This window comes from Oreochromis niloticus, linkage group LG17, assembly GCF_001858045.2.
Source record: "Oreochromis niloticus isolate F11D_XX linkage group LG17, O_niloticus_UMD_NMBU, whole genome shotgun sequence".
Taxonomy (NCBI): domain Eukaryota; kingdom Metazoa; phylum Chordata; class Actinopteri; order Cichliformes; family Cichlidae; genus Oreochromis; species Oreochromis niloticus.
This window is the reverse complement of record NC_031981.2, coordinates 24,204,727-24,230,363: the sequence shown is the minus strand read 5'-3', so window position 1 is coordinate 24,230,363 and position 25,637 is coordinate 24,204,727. Positions and strand designations below refer to the sequence as shown.

General features: G+C 42.2%; 2 protein-coding genes and 2 long non-coding RNA genes across 6 annotated transcripts; 3 read left to right on the top strand and 1 right to left on the bottom strand.

The window, feature by feature from the left end:
- The first annotated feature begins 19 nt into the window (after positions 1-19).
- On the top strand, positions 20-11,887 carry stil (STIL centriolar assembly protein). Of its 3 annotated transcripts, none has more exons than XM_003448839.5 (16): positions 20-1,630; positions 2,490-2,597; positions 3,066-3,181; positions 3,297-3,472; positions 4,875-5,122; positions 5,198-5,281; positions 5,598-5,684; positions 5,756-5,897; positions 5,980-6,080; positions 6,175-6,283; positions 6,992-7,717; positions 7,940-8,042; positions 8,128-8,347; positions 8,615-8,690; positions 9,213-9,490; positions 10,758-11,887. In XM_003448839.5, the coding sequence occupies exons 1-16, from the start codon at positions 1,566-1,568 to the stop codon at positions 11,332-11,334; spliced, it is 3,216 nt and encodes a 1,071-aa protein (XP_003448887.1). In that variant the 5' UTR covers positions 20-1,565; the 3' UTR covers positions 11,335-11,887. The 3 variants fall into 3 exon arrangements, with proteins under 3 accessions (XP_003448887.1, XP_005475710.1, XP_005475709.1); XM_005475653.4 differs by having other exon boundaries at positions 5,977-6,080; positions 8,618-8,690; XM_005475652.4 differs by having other exon boundaries at positions 5,977-6,080.
- On the bottom strand, positions 5,009-9,358 carry LOC112842653 (uncharacterized). Its single transcript, XR_003214541.1, has 2 exons — positions 9,224-9,358; positions 5,009-5,308 (listed from the first exon to the last, which is right to left on the bottom strand). It is a non-coding gene; the product is annotated as an uncharacterized LOC112842653 (long non-coding RNA).
- A 2,049-nt stretch (positions 11,888-13,936) lies between the features above and the next one.
- On the top strand, positions 13,937-25,573 carry serpinc1 (serpin peptidase inhibitor, clade C (antithrombin), member 1). Its single transcript, XM_003448777.5, has 8 exons — positions 13,937-14,083; positions 16,549-16,915; positions 20,383-20,598; positions 20,783-20,920; positions 22,743-22,961; positions 23,567-23,741; positions 24,677-24,741; positions 25,297-25,573. The coding sequence occupies exons 1-8, from the start codon at positions 13,974-13,976 to the stop codon at positions 25,471-25,473; spliced, it is 1,467 nt and encodes a 488-aa protein (XP_003448825.2). The 5' UTR covers positions 13,937-13,973; the 3' UTR covers positions 25,474-25,573.
- Positions 14,090-16,514, top strand: LOC112842652 (uncharacterized). The gene is made up of 2 exons (XR_003214540.1): positions 14,090-15,769; positions 16,187-16,514. It is a non-coding gene; the product is annotated as an uncharacterized LOC112842652 (long non-coding RNA).
- Positions 25,574-25,637: the final 64 nt, after the last annotated feature.

Sequence of the window (25,637 nt, the reverse complement as noted above, 5' to 3'; positions counted from 1 at the left end):
TGTACTGACCAGAAAACGGGGGGGGGGATTTAGAAGATTTAGCTTGTATGTGACAGTGAATTTTATTGTGTGGTGTAAATCACAGTTTATTCTGTGCATTCGACAATAAAACCTCTTATCTTTAAACCTGGGGAAAAGGGGGATGCTTTGTATAGTAGTAACCCTGTTTTTTCCGTGCAAGCAAGGCTAGCAGTGCTTGTCCTGTGAAATCTGAAAATACATCAATTACAAAGTACCAGAGTCCAAGATCAATGCGATTAAAAGAAAAAATAACAATGAAACACAGGGAGCACAAAGTCATGGAAATATATATTTTATTTTGATCCAGTTTGTCTTTTTAAATGGTGTGGAATAATGTGTTTCACTGTCCCCAAGACATGTTAACAAAGCCCAGAAGTGCAGGAACTTGGTGGAATCCAGCTTTAATCAACCTACAGTATTTCTGGGCTTCACACAGGAGCCCGTTGGACTGGTGTCATATAACAGGTTGATAAATAATTCCTCCATGTGCTGCTTTCCAGGAAACTACTTGTGTGCTTGAAAATGATACAGCTGAACACACAAATAATTCAACAGATTCTCATACATAGATCATGTGTCACCTGGCTGGCTCAGACTTTTCTCTTGTAGCCCATGCTTTTTGCTGGTCAAGGTAAACCTAAAGAGGTTGACATAAATTAAAAAAAAAAAAATTCTATAACTCATCTACACAAGACATTTTAAAGCGGGTGTAGGAGCCGTGGCACGTTGCCTTTCATTAACTGTAATCGCCACATTTCAACTATTTTTTTCAAAATAGAGTTACGACCTTAACCTCGAAATGTTCAATAATATTTTTTCCTTATGTGGCCCTAATACTCTTTCGTAGCAGAGGAATGTAAGACAGAAAAAAATACGTGTGTGAATGAAGGCGCAGAGGTAGTGAAGGTGAGTACCTCGCGCTGGCCATTTAAAGAAACAGCGCACAAGAGAGGTGAAAAAGAGACTGCAGGCAGGTGGAGTGGGTGGAGACGAGTGTCAGTGTTGATTTGTGACAGAGGGATAGCAGCAAGAAAGAAAAGGAAGGTTTACAAGATGGTAGTGAGACCTGCAATGATGTATCGTTTGGACATGGTGGCACTGACTCAAATACAGGAGGAAGAGCTGAAGACTTTCAGATCTTCATTACCAGTGAGCAGGATGGACAGAGTTAGAATTAGAAGAAGAAGAAGCGGCACGCCATTGGCCAGAGTGGCTACGGCGGAACTTGCTATTGGCTGATTCTGTTGCCCCGCCAGTCGAGTCGGGAAACAGCGCCATAATTAAACTGTAGCCGACCTGTGTTTTCTGCGGATTGTTTGCGGCCCGATTTACTAAGATAGTAACAGACAAGAAATTCGTTTCAGGAAGGTTGGAACTTTATTAATCTTTCAGAGACCTTCCCAAAGAGTCGAGTTTTGTTACGTTTAGGCAGGTAGCAAGGGCGTTAATATGTCCCGATCGCTAGGCTAACGCAAATACCCCAGCAGTCGGTAACAGCAGGCTCCATTTAGCGGTCACAGTCTCTTCTTTCAGCTACAACAGCGATGAACTACCCGCGAAGCCTCCAGGGTCTGCAGTGTGAAATGTTCCAGGAGACTGCGAGAGCACGGTGAGTTAATGTTAGCACACAGCTAGTCGTCATTAAGCTGCTCCGTTACAGGGCCCGTTCCTTTGACAGCAAGTAATAGTTTAATAACCCACCCCCCATCTCCCAAAAACTACAAGAGAAATGAAAGCTGTCGGTTCAGCAGTGGTCTGATCTGTTATCGGACGGATTATATCACAGGCTGTGAGCCTCGCGTGTTCCCCTTTATGACAGCAGCGAAGGAGGTGATCAGATTCTGAGCTGGAAGAAGGTTTTAACTTTCGTGTTGACTTCACTTGACTTGGCTTGATAACGACAACAAATAATATTCCTTCCAGGCCAAAACACTGCTGAAAACCCACGCTTACTATAGTCAGTCTGTAGTTTCCTCTGGACCTATTTTCCCCAAGCCTCAATCAGCATGGATGCCACTCTCCCATTCCCATTTGGGCAACTCTAGGAGTATGAATATTAAATAGAAAGCACTTAGGTAGAAAAATGGTGATTGAGGCAAGTTGTATAAGGCCCTTTGAGGGCTACTCAGAGTAGAAAAGCCCTATATAATTTACCATCAGATATCTCTTACCATCGGATATATAAACTGAACTGGTCTGTGAGTTTCTGTGAGCTATAGCTAGCCTAGATTTAACAGTGAATTGAATAAGCTCTTTAAAAACTTTATGTCAACATCAGTGAAGAAGACCAGAATATACTTTTACACTTGGACTCTGAATACAAAAAATAAAATTTCTTGTCAAGCTCGTATTTTAGTCATTCTTTAATGATTACATTTTTGTGACTTGATTAAAATGTGAATCATTTTATTATGAAATATAACAAGCTGTTTTTGGAGTGTCCCCATCTTTTCTCTTGTGCTGTACAGGAACTCAGTGAACCCTCGGACACCGCTGAGTTTCCCTAAATCCAGATCAGCTCTGTGGGACAGCAGCCCTGTGGGCGAGAAGCTCCGCCTTCACCTCAGCTCACACAGGTAACTGCTTCCTTGCTGACCAATAGAATTGGCTGTGCACTGTTGTAGTGAGAGCACACTGTAGCTGAGATCTTGACTCACTGCTTGTGGTCTGCTAACGTGTGCTAAAGTCTGCTGAAGGAAAAGACTGCATACTAAGTTATTAAGATGGTTATTAAGAATGGATACTTTTCACATTTGATATCAAAGAAGATAAGATGCTTTTTTTAAACCACGTAGAGCAATAAAAACATGACAGACTTCTACACTTTATATTTTAGTCACTGAATCAATAACAAATTTAACCTACTATAATCTTGTCATTTTTAGTCCAGTAAAACTAGACTAAAAGAATTTAGATGCCTAAGTACTGACTGAAAGTACAGGAGTAGTTGCTGTCAGAATGAACACCACCTGCTCTTGCTCTTTGTGGTTTGTGGACCTTAAAGCTTTGCTGAGTGACAACAGATGAGGTATGTGTCTCTGCAGGAAGCCTCGGTTGGTGCTATTAGAGAAAACTCTTCGTCTGGCGCATCGTCATGCCCGTCGCAGTAACAAGCCCCGCCTCCACTGTTTCTTATTGGGAACGGTTTCTGTCGATTCAGGTCAGAGGTTAACTTCAGCTCATCCTGAATGCTGATTCAGCTCTTTTATAAATGTGTCTGTGGCATGGAGCACCTCAGTCCAGCTGTCCGTCCTCTGTGTGTTGCTGTGGTTCAGATGAGGAGGGCATCACAATCACTCTAGATCGCTTCGACCCGGGTCGGGATCAGGCCGGAGCTTCGGGTCAGGTTCCCTCTGCTCCTCTGCCTGGAGACGTCCTGGTTCCCTGTTTATTCTCCTCTCAGACCGAGACTGTTGTCCAATCAGAGGCCGAGCTCCATCACTGCTTCAAGGTGAGTTTGTTACCCTTCAGCCCTTCCACTTCCTCTAGTGGCCACTTGAAACTGCCTAAAGATTACACAGACAAAACATTTCCCAGTGTAGCCTTTTCTAATCTGATATAATCTCAGCCTTCAGTGATAGATGCTGGCTCTCTTACAGCCACCGCACAGATGTTTTCCTGAGTTGCTGTTTAAGAGTTCACAAAGTGTTTCACATTTAAGTTGAAAAGAAGGGAGTTTTATCCGAAAAGGCAAACATGTTTCAAATGTCTCAGCTTTTATAGAGCTGCCTGCGTACTCCTCAGTGAGATTGTAGATGTTTTAGTACAGTTTTGGAGGGGTGATGCATTTAAATAAGGAATACAGGTTGTGTCGGGACAAACTAAGCAACTATGAACAGATTCATCCTGTCGAGTGTGTGAATAGCCTCGGACACTGTTTACTGATGCGTTACGGAGTCTATGATGCCACTGGGCTGATCTGGTTCTGTGTCGACCCACCAAGATGATTTAGGTGATTTTTCAGTGGAACACTTGCCGTGATTCAGACTGCACCAAACACAATCAGGGCAGGTTCTCTCACACTTCAGCTGTACTTTCCCTACCACCAACAGTCTGTCTCAACCTCTCCCTGAACTCTGCACCGTAATCCTGCCTTCACTCTTCTTTCCAAATGATTTCCAAAGTCATTCTACAGTCTACAGTCCTTCACTTGACGCTGCCTAGATATTTTCTCCTGTGACACCACCGTGCAGTCTCATGTCTTGTTCAGATACAGATTCTGCATAAGATGTAGTCCATCTGTGTGCACCTGCCTCTGCTCTTCCGCCCACATCAGCCCGGGTTCCTCTCTCATCTTGAAGTACATGTTCACTACACTTCCTTTTTTGGGGGTGAGCCAAAATTCACTCCTATCTCTTCTCTGCATTTCTCTCCTTATGCTGTGCACTCCTACCCAACACCTCATCACCGCTGTTCCTTCAACTACATGTCCACTAGAGTGTGCTCCTTCACAGCTTCCCCCTCTTTTTTCTTTGCTGTTGGCCAACAGCACCAGAGGCAGTTGTTGTTAACCAGACCTGACCAATCTAATGTGGAAATCTTACTGATGAGCCACACGTGTGATTTGGGAAACATTTTATCCACTAGGAGTACACTGGCCTTTGGCCCCTGTGGCTGTGTTGCAGCAAGTGCAGCACATGATCAACTCTTCTTACTACAATGATCTTAGCATATGCATGCTTAGACTGACACAGATGTGGTTTTAGGTGGAGCACAGCAGCTGCTGGTGTTCACTTCAGCTGTTCTTGTGATTTGGCTGAATCACAAGAACAGTTGCCTTAAGACACTTTATATTGTAAGGTAAAGACTCTACAATAATACAAAACTGTGTTTATTGTGTGTTGGTGTTTTAGGTGTTGCAGCAGTTTGTGAGCAGCCGACAGACTCTAGATCTGTCTCAGCTACTAAAGGTCAAAGGGCATGTGGCCTGCTGTGAGCAGATTGATGCTGCAACGTTTACCCTCAGCTGGTCAATCATCAGTCCGTCTGTCAGCGTGGAAGTGGAGCCGGTCAGAAGTGTCCCCATCATCCCGACTGCTCTGTTCAGGAGTCTGACCAACGTAAGCAGACCGCTGGGGCATGAAAGCAGCCGACAGAGAGGGTGAGAGAGCGAGAGTTCATCGCCACACGTCGCGGCCTCTAATCACGTTTGCTGACGTCTTAGTTCTCCTTTCAGGTTTCTGACCATGGACCAGACCAGGAAGTTGCTTCTGCTGCTTGAGTCTGATCCGAAAGCCTCCAGCCTGCCGCTGGTCGGACTGTAAGCTTCACCTTTCATCAAACAACCCTGGGGGGAAAAAAAAGTCCAAATTATCACCTGGTAGTTCTTTTGGGACGTGATTAGCAGTTTTACTTTTTAAAATTGTTCACATTTTAAGAAAATCTGATTTTAATTTTAGAATAATTAATGAGAGGCACTTGTATTTTTTGTGAAATGTTCTACTCCAAGTAGGAGTACCGAGAAAAAATGACATGAAAGATTTTTTTAGATGACTTCTAACAGTCCAGATGTGAGCCCAGATGTTGTTGCTTCTCTTAAGTGGGGGTATTTCTTTCTGCTTCCTGTCTCGCCACAGCTGGCTGAGTGGAGTCACACACATCTACAACCCTCAGGTGTGGGCCTGGTGTCTGAGATTCATGTTCAGCTCCACCCTCCAGGACAGGTGAGGTGACGGTGGAAGAAAGGAGTGGATTGGACCTGTGCGCATGTCTGATCGGCTGTGCTGTGTTTCAGAGTGCTGTCCGACGGTGGCTCCTTCCTCCTCGTTGTGTTCGGTTGCGCTCGCAGAGCTCCTCAGTTCTTCCGCTGTCGAGGCTCAGGACCACAGCTGGACTGCCAGCTGCTGACGGCTTCACACACAGCCACTCTCTACCAGGTAACACAGCACCTGTTTTAAACTATTGCTCCTCCTCCTCAGTCATTCACTCATGATCAACTGTGCTGTGTATGCTCAGCAGGCACTGCAGGTGGATGGAAAGACTCTGCAGGTGGAGCTGACTTCAGAGGATCACAGCAGAAAGTTGGAGGTCTTCAGAGAAGCTCAGATCTCCTTCAGCAGGCAGGCCAATGAACTAGTTAGAACTTGTCGGACAATTAGCAATGGTGACTAAAAAGTGTGTTAATGCTTGTGTGCTGATTGTTTGTGCCCTCAGAGCGCCTCCACCCGCCGCTGCCCTTTCTGTAACTGATCAGGACTCTGGAGTTGAGGATGATGATCTTTCTCCATGGCCGTCCCCGAGCCCTCATACCCCAGCTCACCAGGTCAGTCACAGAATGGGCTCGGGCCAATGCTGCCGTTAACACACTGCAGGGTGGTTTCTGGTGTGACAGATGTTTTGCTCAGATGTGGAACATGTTACGTGTGTGAGATGTGAGGTCTGACCGTTCTGCGGCGGTGCAGATTTAACATTAGGTTTCCCAGCCCTTAGGATATTTCAGGCTCAGGTGTTGGGAATATTTTACTTTTGTGCGTCACGACTCGCAAATCCAATGTTTCATGTTCATCTCCTTTTTCCCAGCCTTGTGTAAAGAAATCCACAACATATGATTTAAATGTGGATGTGTACTTTTTATACTTTTTTGGTCCCCACTCCTGCATGCTGACAAAAAAAACATTCGTCATCTTCTTTCGGTGACCTGAAAACACTTTTTGTTCTTCTCTCTCTCGCTGGCTTTCTCTCTGTGTCTGTCTTTCTCTGTCTGTGTGTTTGTGTGTGTGTGTGTGTGTGTGTGTGTGTGTGTTGGGTTGGGGTTAGTAAATGGTTAGTGCATATTGATGTTGCTGATGATGTAGTAGCAACTTTGTGTTGGGTGTGGTGTTTTGTTTTTTTTTGTTGTTTTTTTGTGTGTGTGTGGTTTTCGTTTTTTAATGTGGTGTTAAAAGTCAAAAGTGTGTGTGTGTGTCTGTCTCTCTCTCTCTCTCCGTCTCTCTGTGTCTCTCTCTCTGCAGTAATCTGTTGTTCCTTTCAGGCTCGGCGGGTGGAGCCATCTGTTCCTGAGCTCTCTCTGCTGATTGACTCCAGCTTCACCTGCACTCAGCCCAATCCTGCCTCTGCCTGCAAGCCTCTAGCTCATCCACGTGGAACCTCCTCTTCAGCTCCTAGAACTCCTCCTTATCTTCAAAGCACCCCCAACCCCAACTCCAACCCACAGCAGCCCTGCACCTGCTGCTCTAACCATCCCTACAACTGTACCGCCATTATTGCCTCCCCAGGTCTCCCTCCTGCTGCTTCACCCGTGTCCCATCATAATGATCCTTCTCCTTCTAGTCTCATCCCTGCTCCTCCTCCTCCTCCTAGCAACCATCCAACTCTTTCTGTACCTCCTGCCTCCACCAATCAGTCTGTTCCTCCATCATTCACTTGCCCTGCCCCCTCTCCATCCCATCAACATGTTTCGCCTCCACGCTCCTCCAGCCACCCACCTCCTCTCAACCCTGATGCCTCTACTCCCCTGTCCACCTACCACCACTCTCCTCCCTGCACACTTGTCCGCCCTCCTACTCCTTCCTTCCCCTGCAGACCCCCAGCCTCCTTCCCACATTCCCATGCAGCAGCAGACCCTGTGTCCTCGCCCTGGCTTTCCCAACCCTCCTGTATGAATCAGTGCTGTTATCAGGCTGGTAGAGTTGTACCACCAGACACCTACCAGCTCCTCCTCCATCAGGAGCACCAGCTGCGCCTGCTGCAGGCTCAGGTAACAGCTGTACTCTTTCCACACAACACAACCAGAATACATACGTCATGAACAAGAACAAGGACTTGTCATTGGCGCACAAGGAACCAGGAAGAGGCCTGAAACTGGAGCTGTGGCTGTATTTAAAGGCTTCTGTGGATAGTAGTGCTGGCTATTTTCAACAAGTACTGTTTAACGTGGTTGCATCCTTGCTGCAGTTAATATTTTCTGATAATCGGGCAGGTCCAGATGCTCCTGGAGGCTCAGAAGAAGCTTCAGTCCTCTAACCAGTCCCCAGGTGACATACACACGCCCACGAGTGTGGCCAGCATCGCCGTAGAGACAGGTGAGTGTTTACTGAGCACTCAAATCACCAGGAAGAGGTTTACAGCTCACAGCATCACCATTTTTCCCCATCACTCTTTTTCCAGGTGCTAGTCTGTTCTGGGGGAGTCCTGCACAGCCCACCTCACATCAGGAAGAGCAAGTGCACCCTCCCTCCTCTACTGGGCCCCCGTCTACACCCAAGCCTCCACCTTCATCTTCCTCTTCTAGCCCCTCAAACTCTTCATCATCACTCATCAGGCCTGCGGGTAGTGCTGACAGTGACAGAGGTCATTCAGCTCCCTGCACCCCACCTGGTGTGCACAGGTGAGAACAGGTGCCATTTAAAGAAACTAATTATTTTTAGCTCAAATTTCTCTGTACCTCAGAAGTACTGACATAACCTCGTGTAACTGAGATAAATCCACTCAGTTAATGGGTCTTAACTTCTGCTTTCATTGTTTTCTTTTTGTAAATTGATGGTTTGATTTGCAGTGACACTGAATAAGCCTGTGGTGCTGCTGAAGTTTAGCAAAAAGTTAAACCGCTGTTGTGGAGCTATCTCACCAACGCCTTTGCTCTTTTCAACATCAGCAGTCCAGTTCTGGGAGAAAGTCTCAGCATGTACAAGCCTACAGAGGAACAGGACACCTTCTACCACAACCTCATGGTGAGACAAAATAGTATCTGCAAACCTATTTGATGCCTGGTCTAATAAAACGTAACAGTTTGACTCTGCAGTCAGAATGATAGGAATGGACCCTTCCTTTCCAGAAAGCGCTGCATGAATCTCTTGGCACTGCCCACTGCTGGGGAAGTGTTGCCAGTCATTGATGTAGGACAGCGTTTTGGAGGATCTATTGTACAGAATTGCTTGATTTTTTTTTTTTTTTTTTTTTTTTTTCCCCCTCCTCCTCTTGATGAAAACATAATATGTCAAACATTAACAGAAAAAAAAAACACAAGGATCAGTCAAAGGAGCAATGACATCACTGTTCAGTAAAAGTAACCTAAAACAGGAAGACTGTGTATCGTTACATTTTAATTCCAAATTGAACTACTTATTTTTTCCTTTCCTTTTTTCCTTTCCATCGGTCAGCATGAATTAACACAGGGTTCATTTGTTCTCTGGGTACAAAGGACCGAACTGTGCGTGTCATATAAAGATTTACTTTTGCTCTATGTGTCTCAGACTCAACTCACCAGTCGTCTTCAGGAGTCACCTAGCAAACAGGAAGTGGAGGACGAATCCAGGAGGACGAGGAGTCTGTCAGCAGTTTCTGATTGTTCTCAGTCCTTCCAGTCCATGTCGTCCTCTTCATCCAGCAAGAAGCAGCAGCAGCAGAGTCCAGTAGAAGACCCGGTGGTCAGTGCTACACTGCGGCAGCTGCAGCAGCTCGGAGTCCACGTGGACGAAGAAGTTCTGACAGAGTCTGGCAAAAACCATCGGGAAGCTGTGGAAACTGCCAGGTACTGAAACGCCTCATACATGGATATCTGTGTGCCCCACGCTTAAACATGAAAGTAATACTCATCTAGAGCTGCAGGCTCCTACTGCAACCTGCTCAACTGTACTACAGACTGCCGCTTGAACTTAGGTACAGGTTCATGAATCCAGATTTCAGTGAAGTTTTCTCTGGTCCCCTCCCCAATCAGACCAGGAGTGACATGTTTAGCCGCACGTTCTCCTGAAATTGCTAACTCTCTGAGTGGTGTACGGAAAAAATGTCTGCAGGAAAAACCTGATCTTGTTCGTAGAGATGGCATTCATCCCACTTTGGATGAAGCTGCTCTCATTTCTAGAAATCTGGCCAAATTTATTAAACCCCCCTAAAATGTGACTATTGTTGGGACCAGGAAGCAGAGTTGCAGTCTTATACGCCTCTCTGCTGCTTCTTTCCTCCTGATTATTAAAAACAAATATATCACAAAGAACAATATGACGTCGTCAACTACAAAAAAGAGTAAAATGGTGAAATGTGGATTATTAAACATTAAGTCTCTCTTTTCCATGTTAGTAAATGACTATTGTGGGTGAGGGGTTTTTTTTTGTTTTTTTTTTTTAAATTAAATGTCCATGTAAATGTTGAAAATATCAACCTCAGCATGGCATTTATTCTATTATTAGACTCAGTTAGCTTCTCTCGAAATTTAAGTGATCCCACCACTTGAATCACGTGCTGCATCTTGTTCTGATGTATGGCTGAACATTTAACAGTATTCCTTGAAAGCACTGTTTTATTTTTCTTCTAAAGATTTTCTAGTCAAATTGAATTTTACAGTAATGCATTACAAAGCAGTGGGGAATAAAGTAAGTTGCACTAGATATCTTTCTGAAAGCCCTGTGTCATTTTAGGGATATGATTACTTTTTTACTGTTATGTTCTTAAACGCCATGTGCAGAACAGCTACCTAAACTCTACTCCCACAGAGGTTGATTGGCTTTTTTACAGTGTTACATTCATCACTGCATACAACTCTGGACACAATGTGTACTCTGAAATTGAAGGCAACAAATCAGAGATGCCTGACTCCCCTGTGTAACTCTCAAATGCACAGCCTAAATCGGATAAGACACAAGCTATCGAGGAATTTGTATCTCACTAAGGTAGATGAAGGGTCTGCTTTATCTTAACTATGTTGCTACACTTTATCCTGTCAGTGTTGGAATGTAATGCATCTGTGCAACAAGTTCATAGCCGATGTTATGACTGTTTTTCTCTGTGTGTACTGTCAGCACTCTGGCGAGCATCAACCCGGCAGCAGTACTTTCTAGACTGAGTGTGTCTGAGCCGACAGCCAGCACTCTGTGTCCAGGAGGCAGCGTGGATCTGAGCCTGGAGGCCAACGCCATTGCCCTGCACTACTTGAGTGACTCTCAGCTCAGCAGGCTGTCCTTGGGAGGCCACATTCCTCATTCTAGTCTCACTCCCTCCTCCACCAGTGATTCTCTGCCATCACCTAGTAACATGTCTCTGGCCACCAGAAAGTACATGAGAAAGTATGGGTTGATCGAGGAAGAGGATGGTGAAGATGAGGTGGAGCAAAAGGAGGTGGGAGTTCAGGAGACATCAGATCGTGAGCCCTTGACAGAAGCTGTGAATGCCAGGTTCCTCCCACAGAGTCAGCTGATCCAGGATCTGCGCCCCAAAATGCAGCTATTAGCCAACCACACTGAACCACACACCAGTGACAGAAAGAACCATTCCAACAGGCAGCCATCTTTTGTCAGGGCAAACCTCCGTCAGACAGAGGGCTCACTGGGAAACATCCTGGACCTGAGCCGCCTGAGACAGCTGCCCAAACTCTTCTGATGCCCACATCACCAGTAAAGCAACCCCATATTGAACTGTAATATGCACTAAGCTTTTATAAATAGTTAACGCCTGGTGTGTCCTAGGTACTCTCAGCTGGTCTGATAGACGTCCTGGTTTTCATGGACACTGGCTGTCACTGGAAATTTGCCGTCTTTAGTCCTGGCAATTCTCTGGGATGCAGAAAAATGCTGGAGGCTAAACTATTTAAGACAGCTGCCAAAACCCTTATGACACCGTGTATACCAGACTAAACAAACCTCTCAAACTTTATATTGAATTTGCTTTGCTCAAGGAGCTTAGGACTGTTGCTAATACGATTTGTTTTTTGTTTTTTACTGGAAACCTGGTTTCTTTTTAAAAACCATTAAAGTTTGAATGGTGTGCTCGGTGTGTTAATGAACTAATAGTCTACTAAGTTGATCAGATTTGTGTGTTTGATGGACTTTTTGTGTCATATTTTCCTGTTCTGTAAAATGTCTCATGAACAATTTGTTTTAGTATTTATGAATCCACAAATAAAGTTTTCCCAGGAAATTCTATTAAAACTGCAGCTGATGGTGTTGCTTATTTCAGACGTCATCTGGAAATGTACTCTGTTAGTAGTTAGTATTGCCAGTATTAGTAGTATTGCCACACCCACCAGAGTTTCCAAACCAGAACTCTGTTGTTTTTTTAAACTAACCACCACCTAGTAAACATTAGCTATGGCATTACTCCACATAAATAGTAGTCAGCATGTTCATTACTTGATATGGAGTTTTCTAACTCCTAGCTTCATCTTTTACAAAGTTCCTAATTACTGTAATGCATTTAGTTCAACCTGCTGCCTTTAGTTACAGTCTTGTGACTTAGTGCTGCCCCTTGAAGCTTTGCAGTCTCTCTGATCGTGTCCTGGCGACTGTTGGCTGTCATCTCCCGGCTTGCTGCCAACCCCTCTTCTGTCTCACCTCTGCGGTATCCTGTGCAGCAGGTTCATTTGGTTTCTCCAGACTAATCAGGATCCCCTTTTTAAGTCCTCTGCTGCCTTGCTTGCACCGCTGTACATTACCAGCCCGCTGTTGTACACATGTTGTTTGGCAGGAGGCGGTCTTTGGAATTGGATTTCCCTCCCCCACAACGTTGCCAGAGCTTCTGTGGGCTAATCATGTTCAAAATGTGTCCTCCAGTCACCACGGAGTATCCCCTCCTTTTTCCATGCAGTGTGGAGCATCAGTTCTTTGGTTTGAAATTCCTGGAAGCATACAAACCATTGACTGAGGCTACACTACTCTGGCCTGAGAGCTCTGTGGCATTGTATTTTGAGTTTCACTTCATCTTGGGGCACCAACTCCTTTTAATAAAGTTGTCTATATTGTGCTGGATGTTGTTTCCTTCCAAACCTTCTTGTATGCCCTCCAGGTTAGTTAGCTTAATTTGTAGGCTTCATTGTTTTTAACTTTAATTCTGAGCATTTTGTGGCTTATGGAAAACTGTAAATAATGACTGAAAGGCAACAATGAATATATTTATTACTGCTTATCGTAGTAGTGGTAGTAAATTTAAAGGCTTGTGTATAGATTCCTAAGGCAGCCAGGCTGCTGATTTCTTTGCCAAGTTCAAACAAATCCAGGTATGCAAATATTGATAAATAACAGATTTTTCCATGAAATGTTTGTATGCATGATTTATGCAGACATTTGTGCCTATGCACTGTTCGTAAATGACACCCACTACAGGAAATGAGGGCCAATGTTTTTACAAGTAATCCTTGAAGCTCAGAGGACATCTCTAACATGGCCTTTTCATAGTACACAGCCCTGACCTTGAACACTGACTGTCCAACCACCTGCTGTTGAAATCTGTTTTCACATACAGACAGTCAGAAGTAATCTGGTTTGGGGCCATGGTTTAACTCACCAGGGTGAGCAGTTGGCCCATTTGCTGTCGAAGTGGCCCGGGTTTAAATCTGCCCTGTGTTGCCTCTTGTTGTGTTGTCCCCCTGCTCTCTCTCACACAGCTTTCCTGTATAGGTAAAGACTAAAAGAGTCCCGAAGTATTTGGAGAGAAGGGTGTTTAAAGATGGTTTATCAGACAGAGGATGAACTGAGGTACTTCACCAAGTCAGACCTGTTTTAATTCAAATGTAACATTTTCCGAGAATTGTTTCTTAAAATCTTTCATAAAATCTAATATTTAACCTCCTAAGACCCGAACTCTTCCACGGCATGCATATTTAATTTCTCTTTGATATTTGGGCATATTGGGGCCCGATAAATGTAAAAACAAAGAATTAACAGATTTTTTTTTTTTTTTACCTTATTTTTGTTTTTATGAAAAATCAGAGACACATATGAGGATATTCCTCTAAAATTTTGATAGAACAGTAGCAGTATAATGTCCTCGTAAATGGATATCAGGCCCTTGAAGAGCAAAATTGAGTATTTTGGTCTAAATAACCCAAAATGTGATGTCCACATGTGTGGACGGCAGGTCCTAGGAGGTTAAATATATGATTTGTGATCATAAGAAGACATTTTGTTCCAGTAGTGGTAAAGAATTTGTTTTTCTGAGGATGTTTTGTTGTGGGTTGACTGGTCCAGTCGTCAGTGTGTGGGCGAATGAGTCTTTCTGTTGATGGCTGAACTAACAGTGGATCAATGTCTCAAAGGTTGATTTGTTGTTTGTGTGCTCTGCAGGACACTGACCTGAGTTCAGCTCAAACTGCACATATCTGCCTGTGTGAACGCTCACAGCTCTACCTGCTCAAGTAAGACCCAATGCTTGACTTTATTCTTTTTCTGCTATAACAGTAAAATGTGCATATGGTAGACTAGACTAGAATATTGTGTTTGTGATGCCATACAGCAAACATGCTTTAGTGAAGGAAATGTCTTATTTTAAAAATGTTGATGATCTGGTGCTTGATGGGGAAAATATTTCTGGTTGTTTTGAACTTTACATGCTTGTGACTTGAATCTGATTACGTTTATGTTAGCTTTGTATTCAGCATTGATGTTTAAAGAGTATATTGTATTTTTGTTGATCCTGGCTGCTGTTTTTAGCAAAGTTAATGCTCGACATGTGTAAGAATATGTTCCCGGTGTTCTGTGTTATATGAAGTTCACTGGCCTTGGGATTATTTTAGTTCGCTCTTAGATTGCTTTTTGTCTCTGTGGTAGCTCTGTGCTAGCAGTGTTTGGAAAGTTTGGCTAAAAGAGCTGATGGTAGATAGAAGATCCAGCTTTGTATAAATGAGCAGTTGAAGATGACAGAGATGGAAGGAGCTGTATTCTATTTGTGTTGTTGTTATTCCAATAGTGTATGTTCATTCTATAAAAGACATACAAAATAATAGATCAATGGATAAGTTGGTATACACATCCATATATGTACATACAGTACATCAAAAAACTATATTCCAATCACAGAGTCCAAAACTACACTTCAGTTCAATTTTGTTTATATAGCACCAAATCACAACAATAGTTGTCTCAAGGCGCTTTCTCTTGTAAGGTGAAGACCCTACAAGAATACAGAAAAAAAAGAGAAAATCCAACAATTAAATGATCCCATATTAACAACCACTTGGTGACACTGGGAAGGAAAAACTCCCTTTTAACAGGAAGAAATCTCTGCCAGGACCAGGCTCAGAGAGGGGCGACAGGACAAAGGCATGCTGTGGAAAAGAGCCAGAGATGAATAATAATTAATGACTAAAAGCAGAGTTGTGTATAAACACATAGTGAGTGAAGAAGAAACACTCCCCCAGCAACCTAGGCATATTGCAGCCTAACTATGGGAGGATTCGGGGTCACCTGATTGAGCCCTAGCTATATGCTTTATCAAAAAAGGAACATTTTAACCCAATCTTAAAAGTAGAGAGGCTGTCTGTTTCCTGAATCCAAACTGGGAGCTGGTTTTAGAGAAGAGAGGGCTAAAAGCTGAAGGCTCTTCCTCCCATTCTACTTTTAAATCCCATAGGAACCACAAGTAACCCTGCAGTCTGAGAGTGAAATGCTCTATTGGGGTTATATGTAATATGAGGTCTTTTAGAAAAGATGGGACTGATTATTTAAGACCTTGTAAGGATAAGGCTTTTAAATTTGATTTTGGATTTAACAGGGAGCCAACAAGAGAGCGTAATATGCTCTCTCTTTGTAGTCCCTGTCAGGACTCTTGCTGTAACATTTTGGATCAACTGAAGGCTTTTCACAGAGTTTTTAGGACATCCTGATAATAATGACAAATGTCCAGCCTAGAAGGATTAAATGCACAAACTAATTTTTCAGCATCACTCTGAGACAGGATATTCTTAATTTTAAAGATATTGTGCAAATGGAAGAAAACGGTCCTACATATTTGTTTAATATGTGCATTGAAGGACATGTCTTGGTCAAAAACAACTCCAAGGTTCCACAGAGTGTTACTGGAGTCCAAGATAATGCCATCCAAAGTAAGTATCTGGTTAGACACTGGTTAGACGTTTAGGGGTTTTGTCTGAATTTAGAAGCAGGAAATTAGAGTTCATCCAGGTGTTTATGTCTTTAGGATATTCCTGCAATTGAACTAATTGGTGTGTGTTATCTGGGTTCATGGATAGATACAGTTGTTTGTCATCTGCATAGCAGTGAAAATGCTATGCTATGCTATGCCTTTAATGATACTGCCTAAGGGAAGCATGTTTAATGTGTACAGAATTGGTCCTAGCACTGAACCCTGTGGAACTCCATAATTAACCTTGGTGTGTGAATAAGACTCTTCATGAACAAATTGAGTCTATTAGATAGATATGGTACAAACCACTGCAACACAGTACCTGTAATACCTTCAGCATGCTCTAATCTCTGTGATAAAATATTATGGTCAACAGTATTGAACGCTGCACTGAGGTCTAGCAGGACCAGCGCAGAGGTGGGTCCACTGTCAGAGGCCATAGGAAGATCATCTGCAACCTTCCCGAACGCTGTTTTGAAACCTGACTGAAACTCTTCAAATAAAACATTCCTATGCGTATGATCAGTTAGCTGTTTTACAACTACTCTTTCAAGAGAGTTATCCAGTGTTGATTTCATTCTGACTTAAGTGTTTATGAAAAATGCACTCAATTGTATGTAGTATTAAAAAGGTCTTATGCTTGAAATTGACAGACTTCAATTAAAAACTTAGAAAACTGAAGTCAAATGGACTGAGCTGCAATATTATAAGCTCACTTCTTGCTCGTCCTTTTTCCAGGATGAGGTTTGCCGATTGCCTGTTGGTTCTGGTGTTCCTGCCATTCCTCTCTGTTGCCATCGCTATAGACATCTGCTCTGCCAAACCCAAGGACCTCTCTCTGGAGCCATACTGTGTCTATCGCAGCCCTGAACCTGAGCTCTCTGAGGGCCCAGCGCTGGAGCCTGAGGCAGTCCCTAATTTCACCAATCCCCGAGTATGGGAACTGTCAAAGGCCAATGGACGCTTTGCTCTGTCACTGTACAAACAGCTGGCTCTTGGCAGGAGCCCCGAGTCTAACATCTTCATGTCCCCCATCAGCATCTCCACCGCATTCGCCATGACCAAACTCGGAGCTTGCAATGAAACGCTGAAGCAGATCATGAAGGTGAAATGCTGCATCATTGTGATTCTTTAGTTGTAGATGAAGACAACCGCACCCCACCCCAAAGCTTTTGTCAATATGTTCCCATGTGCTTTTTTAACAGACCAAGGGATTTTCAATATAGCATTTTGAATCATAAATCTGTTTGCACACAATAATAAGATAATTTCAGAAAAAAACAAAATTTACCAGTATTGGTAGGTCTTAACATCCAGCTTTATGTGAATTAAAATGATCAGCGTGCTAAAACAGAGCCTTTCCCTATTTTCTAATATGAAGCATTTCAAAGATAAATCAAAATATAACTTTAATTTAACACCACCTGCAAAGTGAAACAATAGTGGGAGTGTTATGCTGTGGGGATGCTTCTCTGTGTCTTGAACTGGGAATCTCATCAAGAATTATGAAGAAAGGATATATGAGATTTTGAAAGAAAACATCAAAGAATCTGCATCAAAACTGGGTCTCAGTCATTGCGTTGCCTTCCAACACAACAACAACCCAAAACATACGTCGCTTCTGGTGAAGAACTACCTCCAATGCTATTAACTGGCCTGCACAAAGCTGTGACTTGATTCTGATTGAAAATCTCTGGGGTGAACTGAAGACCAAGGTCAGTGCAAGAAGATTATCAAATATGGAGGAGCTGGAGATTTGCCGAAGAACAATGGGCTGGGATTGGTAAGAAGATGTGTGTGAGACTTGCTTAAAAGTACAACAAAAACTGCAGGCTGTTATCCAGCAAAAAAAGATACACGTTGACTTTTGCAATAATAAACTTTTGTTTTCTTTGAAATAATTATGTTATTGTGTGCAAATAGAAATAATTGATGCTTTCTGAAGGAAACTAGTATGTTGGAAATGCTATCATCTGCTCTGTTAAAAGGACACTTTTTTAAAAAAAATTATATTTTTGTAGGGTGACTAATAATTCTGTCTTCATCTGTTTTAGAATTGAAAGTTAGTCCGTCCATTTTTACATAGGACTGAAGATAAGAACACAAAACGCTAAACAGCTTGAAGAAGAAATATGTTTCACACAATATATGTGTTGACGAGTCAAAACAGCAGACACATCATGAGTGAAATCTTTGCAGCAGATAGACTCACACATTCAGTGAGCCACTATATTTGCCTGAATTCAGTCTTAGATTAGAAACTAAAATCTTACCAGTGATAGCAGTTTCTGTTTGGAGTGGCTCAGGTGGGTTGTCTACCAATCGGAACGTCGGTGAATCAGTCCTTTATTCTACAGTCGTATGTGTTGAAGTGTCCTTGGGCAAGATACCCCTCAGTTCCCCTATTCATTGGAGTGTGTCTCTGAATTTTAGATAAAAGTGCTTAGGTATAGATAAAAGCACTGCATGAATGTGTGTATGTGATTGAGACTTGTATAAGAATATTCTTTGAGGGGTCACAATTGAGTAGAAAGGAGCAATATAAGTACCAGTCCATTTACCACTGGCACCACATACCCATGCCATTATGGGACAGTCTGCTTCAGATCACGAGCTGTTTCTCTCCTTCTTTATTATGTTTTCTTTCCATCATTCTGATACAAGTTCATCCTGGTTTCTTCTGTCTGCCTTTATGGGAGAGGACCGTCCTCAATCGCACTCTTCACTCACACATGAACAAGACCCCAGGATCCTTAATCACATACTAGAGAGTATGAAAAGTATGGAGATAGCATGCGTGAGTGTAGGAAATGGTCAGGGGTGGAATCGAACCCTTGACTCTTGGGTTTTTTGGTCTTCTAGGCCTTTTGGTGTTACTGACCTGGCCAGAGCATTCCTTTTTAAGCACATGACTGTTTATTTGGCAACCTGTAGAGCTTTGGCTAGCTTTCAGATATCTTTCATATTGAAAGTTTCAATTTAAAACTATGAAATGGAAGTTTAGCACTGGGTATCAACTCCAGATTTTAAAAATCTGCCTAGTTTTGTCATGAAATACCAGGGGAAGAGGTCCTGCTGGGCCATGAAAATGCTTTACATTTAAACTGTCCAATAACTTTTGAGCCTGTAAAAATTGGGGCGGTATGCATAAAAATGGCTGTAATTCCCAAACAGTTAATTCAATGCTTTTGTTGACCTCCTTGAATTAAAGCTGAAAGTCTGCACTACAATCATATCTTGATTGTTTATTTAAAAGGGTTGTACATGGCCTGGTAGACCGAAGCTGAAGCACCTCACGCAGGAGATGCATCCTACTCAGATACCCAAACTACCTCACCTAGCTCCTTTTGATGTGGGAGAATAGGAGCTGTACTCTGAGTCCCTCCAAACTTTCTGAACTACTCACGCTATCTGTAAGAGAAAGGCCAGCCAATCTTCAGAGAAAACTCATTTTGGCAGTTTGTATCCATGATCTTATTCTTTCAGTCACTATCCAGAGCTCATTACCATAGAAGAGGATGGGACGTAAATCGCTTTTACACTCACACACCACAACATACCTGTACAGCTTCAGCATCAGTGACGAAGCAGCCACAAACCATCCCCAATCTCCCGCTCCCCTCTCCACTCACTTGGGAACAAGACCCGAAAGATACTTGCTTAGATACTTGAGGTGGCAATTTGTCCCTGATCTGGAGTGAGAGCTTCACCCTTTTCCAGCTGAGAATCGTGCCCTAAGACATGGGAGGTGTAATATATCTACATCAATCACAAAACACAGAGACCATATTCTGAGACCGCCAAAGCCTTTCACCATTTGGTAATACTTGGAAATTCTGTCCATAAAAAAATGAACAGGAGTTGTGACAAAGACAAAGCTAGAAAAAGTCCAACACCCATCAGGAACAAGATCAGCTTATTGACAGCAATGAGGACCTTCTGTGGCACCTCCCACAGGATCCCATGAGACACAGTCGAAGGTCTCCTCCGACTCCACAAAGCACATGAAAATGGGTTTTCCAGGCATTTTCGAATATTCTTAAAAGGATAACAAGCTGCTCCAGCATCTCAAGACTGTGAGAAAAACTTTCAGTTAAGTTAATAAACCTGCAACTGTGACTTCACCCCCAGTAATCACACTCATCCTCAGCCTCTGCTTATCCTAGTGAAGATGTTGTCCAGTGACATTGAGGAGATCCTGAAAGGTGTGAAACATACACCACTGGGATTCATTATCTGCAGCCTCCTTGGAATAGTGTTGTTCTTCAAGAAGTGGGAATTGAAGATCTCATGAACGAGGGCTTCTGATGTTCCCAGTGCACACTCACATACATTCATACAATTACTTTTTTCTATACCTAAGCACTTTTAACCCAACGTTCGCACACTTACACTCCGATGGATGCATTGGGGGCCACTCGAGGTTCAGTATCATGCCCAAGGATATTTTGGCATGCAGGTTGGAGGAGCCAGGGATCGAATCACTTTCTTGTTAGTAGATAACTCCTTCTACCTCCAGAGCCACAGCTATGCCAATTTTGTAGCTCAAAATAAACTTTTTATTTTCTGCAGGTATTCGAGTTTGATACCATCAAAGAAAAGACATCGGATCAGGTCCATTTCTTCTTTGCCAAACTCAACTGCCGTCTATACAGAAAGAAGGATGAAACCACTGAACTAATATCTGCCAACCGACTGTTTGGGGACAAATCATTAACCTTCAACGAGACATACCAGAACATTAGTGAGACAGTGTATGGAGCCAAACTGCTGCCTCTCAACTTCAAGGTAATAATGAAAAGAACTCAATTTGAGACAACTTTTATTTACTGCACCTTTAAATAGTTAACATTAAAATCCCATTTTCCCTAAATCTCTAGGGAGGCTGAGATTGCAAATTTAGCATTATTTACAAAATGACATTGATCTGTCTTACACCAGTTATACTAATAACCTTGTGTCTGTGGTGTAGGAGAACCCAGAGAGAGCCCGGGTCACCATCAATAACTGGATTTCCAACAAGACAGAGAACCGAATCCAGGACACACTACCAGAAGGGTCACTGGATCGCACCACAGTCCTGGTGCTTGTGAACACCATCTACTTTAAGGTACTTGAATACCAAAAACTGCAGCTCACACTAAATTATTTTTGTCTGCATGCTCCATACATCATTATTGCAGGGTTTTTACCTGTAAAGTGCCTTGAGGCAGCTGTCATTGTGATTTGGTGCTATATGAATGCTGCAATTTGATCAAAATGTAAAAAGTTCTTCCTTGTTTTTACACTTTCTAATATCCTTATAGAAAGTAACCAGAAGGGAATATTTATACGTTAGTCAGGACCATCATCTCAAAACATGGAATTCTAATGGAAATATCGCTGCATTTCCTAAAATCCGTATTACATTTTTATCTCACTCTAAAACACCTTACCCTTTGAAACTTTGTATTTTAAGATTAAGATTTGAGATTGAAATAAGATTTTTAAAGACATAAAATAACTGAGGAATTTAATCTCTGGGCAGCACATTGGTGCAGTGCGTGGATTAGTGGTTGATGGGCGCGTTATAGCTTCCACTTATGTCTCAGTGAGTAAATTTCATGTAGTGAGGATAAGGCACGCTCCAGTCCAGTCTATGAAACAGCTTTTTGTTTTTGGACGTTTACTTTATTTGTTTTAGTGAAGTTACGAAGCCTTTTAAGTGGTTTTATTTTTACTTTTTGAACCCTCCTGATGTTTTCAGTACAGCCACATACATTTTCAGCTACAGGCACAGAATGCAAAATTGTTTGGGGGTGATGGTATGGAGGGAAACACACAGCATAATTGCTTTCTCTAAACTCTGAGTATCAGTATCAGGGGATATACATTCATTAAACATGCTACGTTACTAAAACAAAAGCAATTGTTTTTTGCTAATGGGGTCAGGTGGGAACGTCAGAATTGTTAGACTTGGAGTGAGCCAACAGGGAGCTTATATTATATAAAAGTAAAAAGTAAAAGTAAAATTTTATTTGTATAGCACCTTTCAAGATAAAAATCACAAAGTGCTTCACAGAAGCTAAAACATAAAAATAAAAATCAACCAAAAGCAAGTTTAAAAAGATGAGTTTTTAGCTGTTTTTTAAAGCGACCACTGAGTCCACAGATCTCAGGCTCAAAGGGAGAGAGTTCCACAGTCTGGGGGCCACAGTTACAAAAGCTCTGTCGCCTTTTGTTTTCAGCCTCGTGTGTTGGACAACCAGCAAGCCCTGGTCACATGACCTCAGGGACCTGCTGGGAATGTATGGATGTAAAAGTTCACTGATATATGTTGGTGCTTGTCCATGCAGAGCCCTGAAAGTCAAGGTCAAAACCTTAAACTGGATTCTGAATTTAATGAGGAGCCAGTGCAGCTGAATCAGCAGGGGTGTGACATGGGAATACTTGGAGGACTTGGTCAGAAGCTTTGCAGGAGCGTTCTGAACAACTTGCAGATGCTCCAAAGAGGCTTTACATAAACACGTAAACAAAGAATTACAATAATCCAGACGAGATGAAACAAATGCATGAATGACAATTTCTAATTCGGAGCGCGATACAATGGGACTCAGTTTAGCAATGTTTCTCAAGTGATAAAAACAGGAGCGGACCAGAGATTTAACATGAGCGTTCAAAGTCAGAGCTGAGTCAATAGTAACACCAAGGTTCCTGATAGAAGGTTTGGCAAATGTAGCAAGTGGACCCAAGTTTTCCATAACACTAGGTACAAATTTTTTAGGAGCACAAACAAGGACTTCAGTCTTCTCCTCATTTAGTTGAAGAAAGTTTCCAGCCATCCAACCTCTAATGGAGTCTATGCACCTATGCAAAATCTGTAGCTTGGAAACATCTTGGGGCTTAAAGGAGATATATAAGATAAGAAACTGAGCACACTTTCTGCTTCTTAGGGTCAGTGGAAGAACAAGTTTGATAAAGACCAGGTGTTCGTCACAGACTTCCATGTCAGTGCGAGTCACACCTGCTCCGTCAACATGATGTACCAGCAGACCAAGTTCAGGTACAAGTATTTCCCTGATGACCATGTGCAGCTGCTGGAGATGCCATATCGTGGAGACGACATCACCATGGTGATCATCCTGCCAAGCAGAGACACAGCACTCAGTCAGGTAACCCTGACCAGCAGGTTCATCCTTCTGTGTTTTCAGCTCATCTTGTCTAGTGTTTATAATTATGTTTCAGTTAATGACTTAGAAAAATACAACCATAACATTTTCTGTCCCTTCCACACAACATGGAAAAGAACGGTTTAAAAATGATAATTATAAATTAATGTTAAATCCATTTAGTGCTATCAGACCTACACTGATCCTGCTTATTATTGTTTTTAATGACACTTTTGGGCTCTTTTGCCTTTATTGAATAGTACAGTGAAGACACACAGGGAAGCAGGGAGAAAGAAAGTGGGACACAATTAGTAGCCTCAGGTCAGAATTGAACTAGTGCCCCTGTTACTCCTACTAGTTATTTTACACTTAAATTGGCCATACCAGACTAATTAATAAGGAATCATTATTACATTAAGCAGAAATGCAGAATGTAAGTAACAAATAAAAACTTTTGGTCTTTTGTCCTGCTACTTTTTCTTTATTTTTGAGCTGCAGAAAAAATGCCTTTTTAAAGATATGTAGTAATTTAAGAGTCAAATGTTGACTGGTGCATATTACATTGCTGTTGTACTTCACCTCTGTGCTATGTGTACTTGTTTGTTGAGGTGGAGGAGAGTCTGGACCTGGCAAAACTGAATAGCTGGTTGGATCAGATGAGTGAAACAACCGTCTCTGTTGAGGTCCCTCGCTTTAAGGTGGAGCACAGCTTCAGCTTGAAGGAGAAGCTTAAGGAAATGGGATTGACTGACCTGTTCAGCTCTGACAAGGCCAGCCTGCCAGGTACTTAAACCTGAACTTTAGATCTCAGTCCAAAGTCCACATCAACTGGATTAAAAGTGAATTTGAGTATTATTTTTGATTATACCATTACATAATCAAATATAATTATATAAAAGTTATTCAATTGTATTTGGTCAGTCTGGTCAAACACGATACATTTTGTCCAAACATTTAATAGTCTGAACGTTTTGGGGATTTATAATTAATGAAAGGAAGTTACAATCACAGCATTGTAAGATGCAACCTTATGTACATCTTTCACCATCTTACAATGCTGTGATTGCAGCCTTTCCCCAACTCTCTGTGAGTGGTACTCATGGTCATTGATCAGTCATCACTCATTTGATCAATGAGCTCTGATCAGTGGTTGTTGATCAATGGTCATGAGAATTTGCATATTAATGATAAAGGAATTGACCTCACAGCACATTGTTCTTTCAGTGGTGCTAGTTTCAGTCATTATGCAAATGTACTGTTTATAAGGTTGGGGAAACCTGCAGTCAGCTGAGACCGAAGAAGTCACTTGGATGAGTGACGAAACGTTTCTCTCACTGAAAACGCTTCGTCCAGATGAACAGAATCAACTTTTGGGGATTTACTTACCTGGATGATTGAGCATGAATCAGGACGAAAGGAAGTTTTGATTTATTTACTTATTTACCACATGACACTTTGGAGAGAGTAACTGTCCAAAGACCAAATTATATTATTTTCTAAAGATTCATGTCATTTAAATCAAGTTTTGATGCAAACATAAATGGAGGACACCTGCAGCATGGTGTTTTTTGATGGCTTCTATTAAGTGGAATTTATATTTTATTCTGAATATAGAAGGGAAGCAGAAAAAGTCAACTTGACCTGTTGTTGGTTTTGATTTCGGCAGTTATAATGAACAGTTAAGAAAAACCACACAATTCCTTCTGTTTGTGTTTCAGGGATGCTGGAGGATAGCAACTTTGGCCTCTACATCTCAGATGCCTTCCATAAAGCTTTCCTGGAGGTCAGTCAAATACTATCCACATCACTTAGAGTATGTTTTACATTATACAGGTCCTTAAGTGTGGGTCAGGACCATTGACTGTATTTGAATGATCAGCGTAGCTTCCAGGTCTGGAAAGCAAAGCTAATGCAGAAGTATAAAAACAAGTTGTTGTCCTATGAGCTTGCAGGTTTTCTTGGTTATTTCAGTCCTGAGATGGTAAAAAAACATGACAAACTGGTGGGTGATGGCTACATACATCTGTACAAACACCCTATGATCAGGACTACGGGGTGAGGGGATGCTTCTGTAATGAATGACCACATTTGAGTTGTAGTGTTTCCATTTTAAATGGTTTTTGAACAATTTGTCTTTGGAAAAAATGTTTTTCCCATAAATGTTATTTTGGGCCTTTTTTTATATATCATTTCGTTTGGTATTAAAACATAAGCATCTAAATCCATATTGGTATCCTGACAGTTGATATAAATTCAGAGAGATGCATTTATACGAGTTCCGCTCTCAGACACAGGTCTTAATTTTAGTTAATAAGCAACTGTGTGTGCTGGTTTGCAGGTGAATGAGGAGGGCAGTGAGGCGGCAGCAGCCACCGCTGTGGTGGCCGTCGGACGCTCCTTCAATCCGTACAGGGAGGTTTTTACAGCTGACCGGCCGTTCCTGGTGCTCATCAGAGAGTCCATCATCAACACGCTGCTATTCACCGGCCGTGTGGCTGATCCCTGCAACCAATAAAAACCTACACATGAAGCGATCACTGCTTTATTAAAAGCCGCAAATCATAAAAATATAGTAATAAATATTTCAAAATGTAAATATACTGCATAACAATTCAGCACTGTGCTGTATGATGTGGAACTAATGCAAACTTCATTTTACAACATTATACACTACACACA

Bases quoted from the DNA above. Each gene is read 5' to 3' on its own strand.
- stil (XM_005475652.4), top strand. From the start codon at position 1,566: ATGAACTACCCGCGAAGCCTCCAGGGTCTGCAGTGTGAAATGTTCCAG. The intron at 5,282-5,597 runs GTAAGCTTCACC...GTCTCGCCACAG, and splicing joins AGCCTGCCGCTGGTCGGACT to CTGGCTGAGTGGAGTCACAC. The intron at 9,491-10,757 runs GTACTGAAACGC...GTGTACTGTCAG, and splicing joins GAAGCTGTGGAAACTGCCAG to CACTCTGGCGAGCATCAACC.
- serpinc1 (XM_003448777.5), top strand. From the start codon at position 13,974: ATGTCTCAAAGGTTGATTTGTTGTTTGTGTGCTCTGCAGGACACTGAC. The intron at 16,916-20,382 runs GTGAAATGCTGC...TATTTTCTGCAG, and splicing joins CGCTGAAGCAGATCATGAAG to GTATTCGAGTTTGATACCAT. The intron at 24,742-25,296 runs GTCAGTCAAATA...GCTGGTTTGCAG, and splicing joins TCCATAAAGCTTTCCTGGAG to GTGAATGAGGAGGGCAGTGA.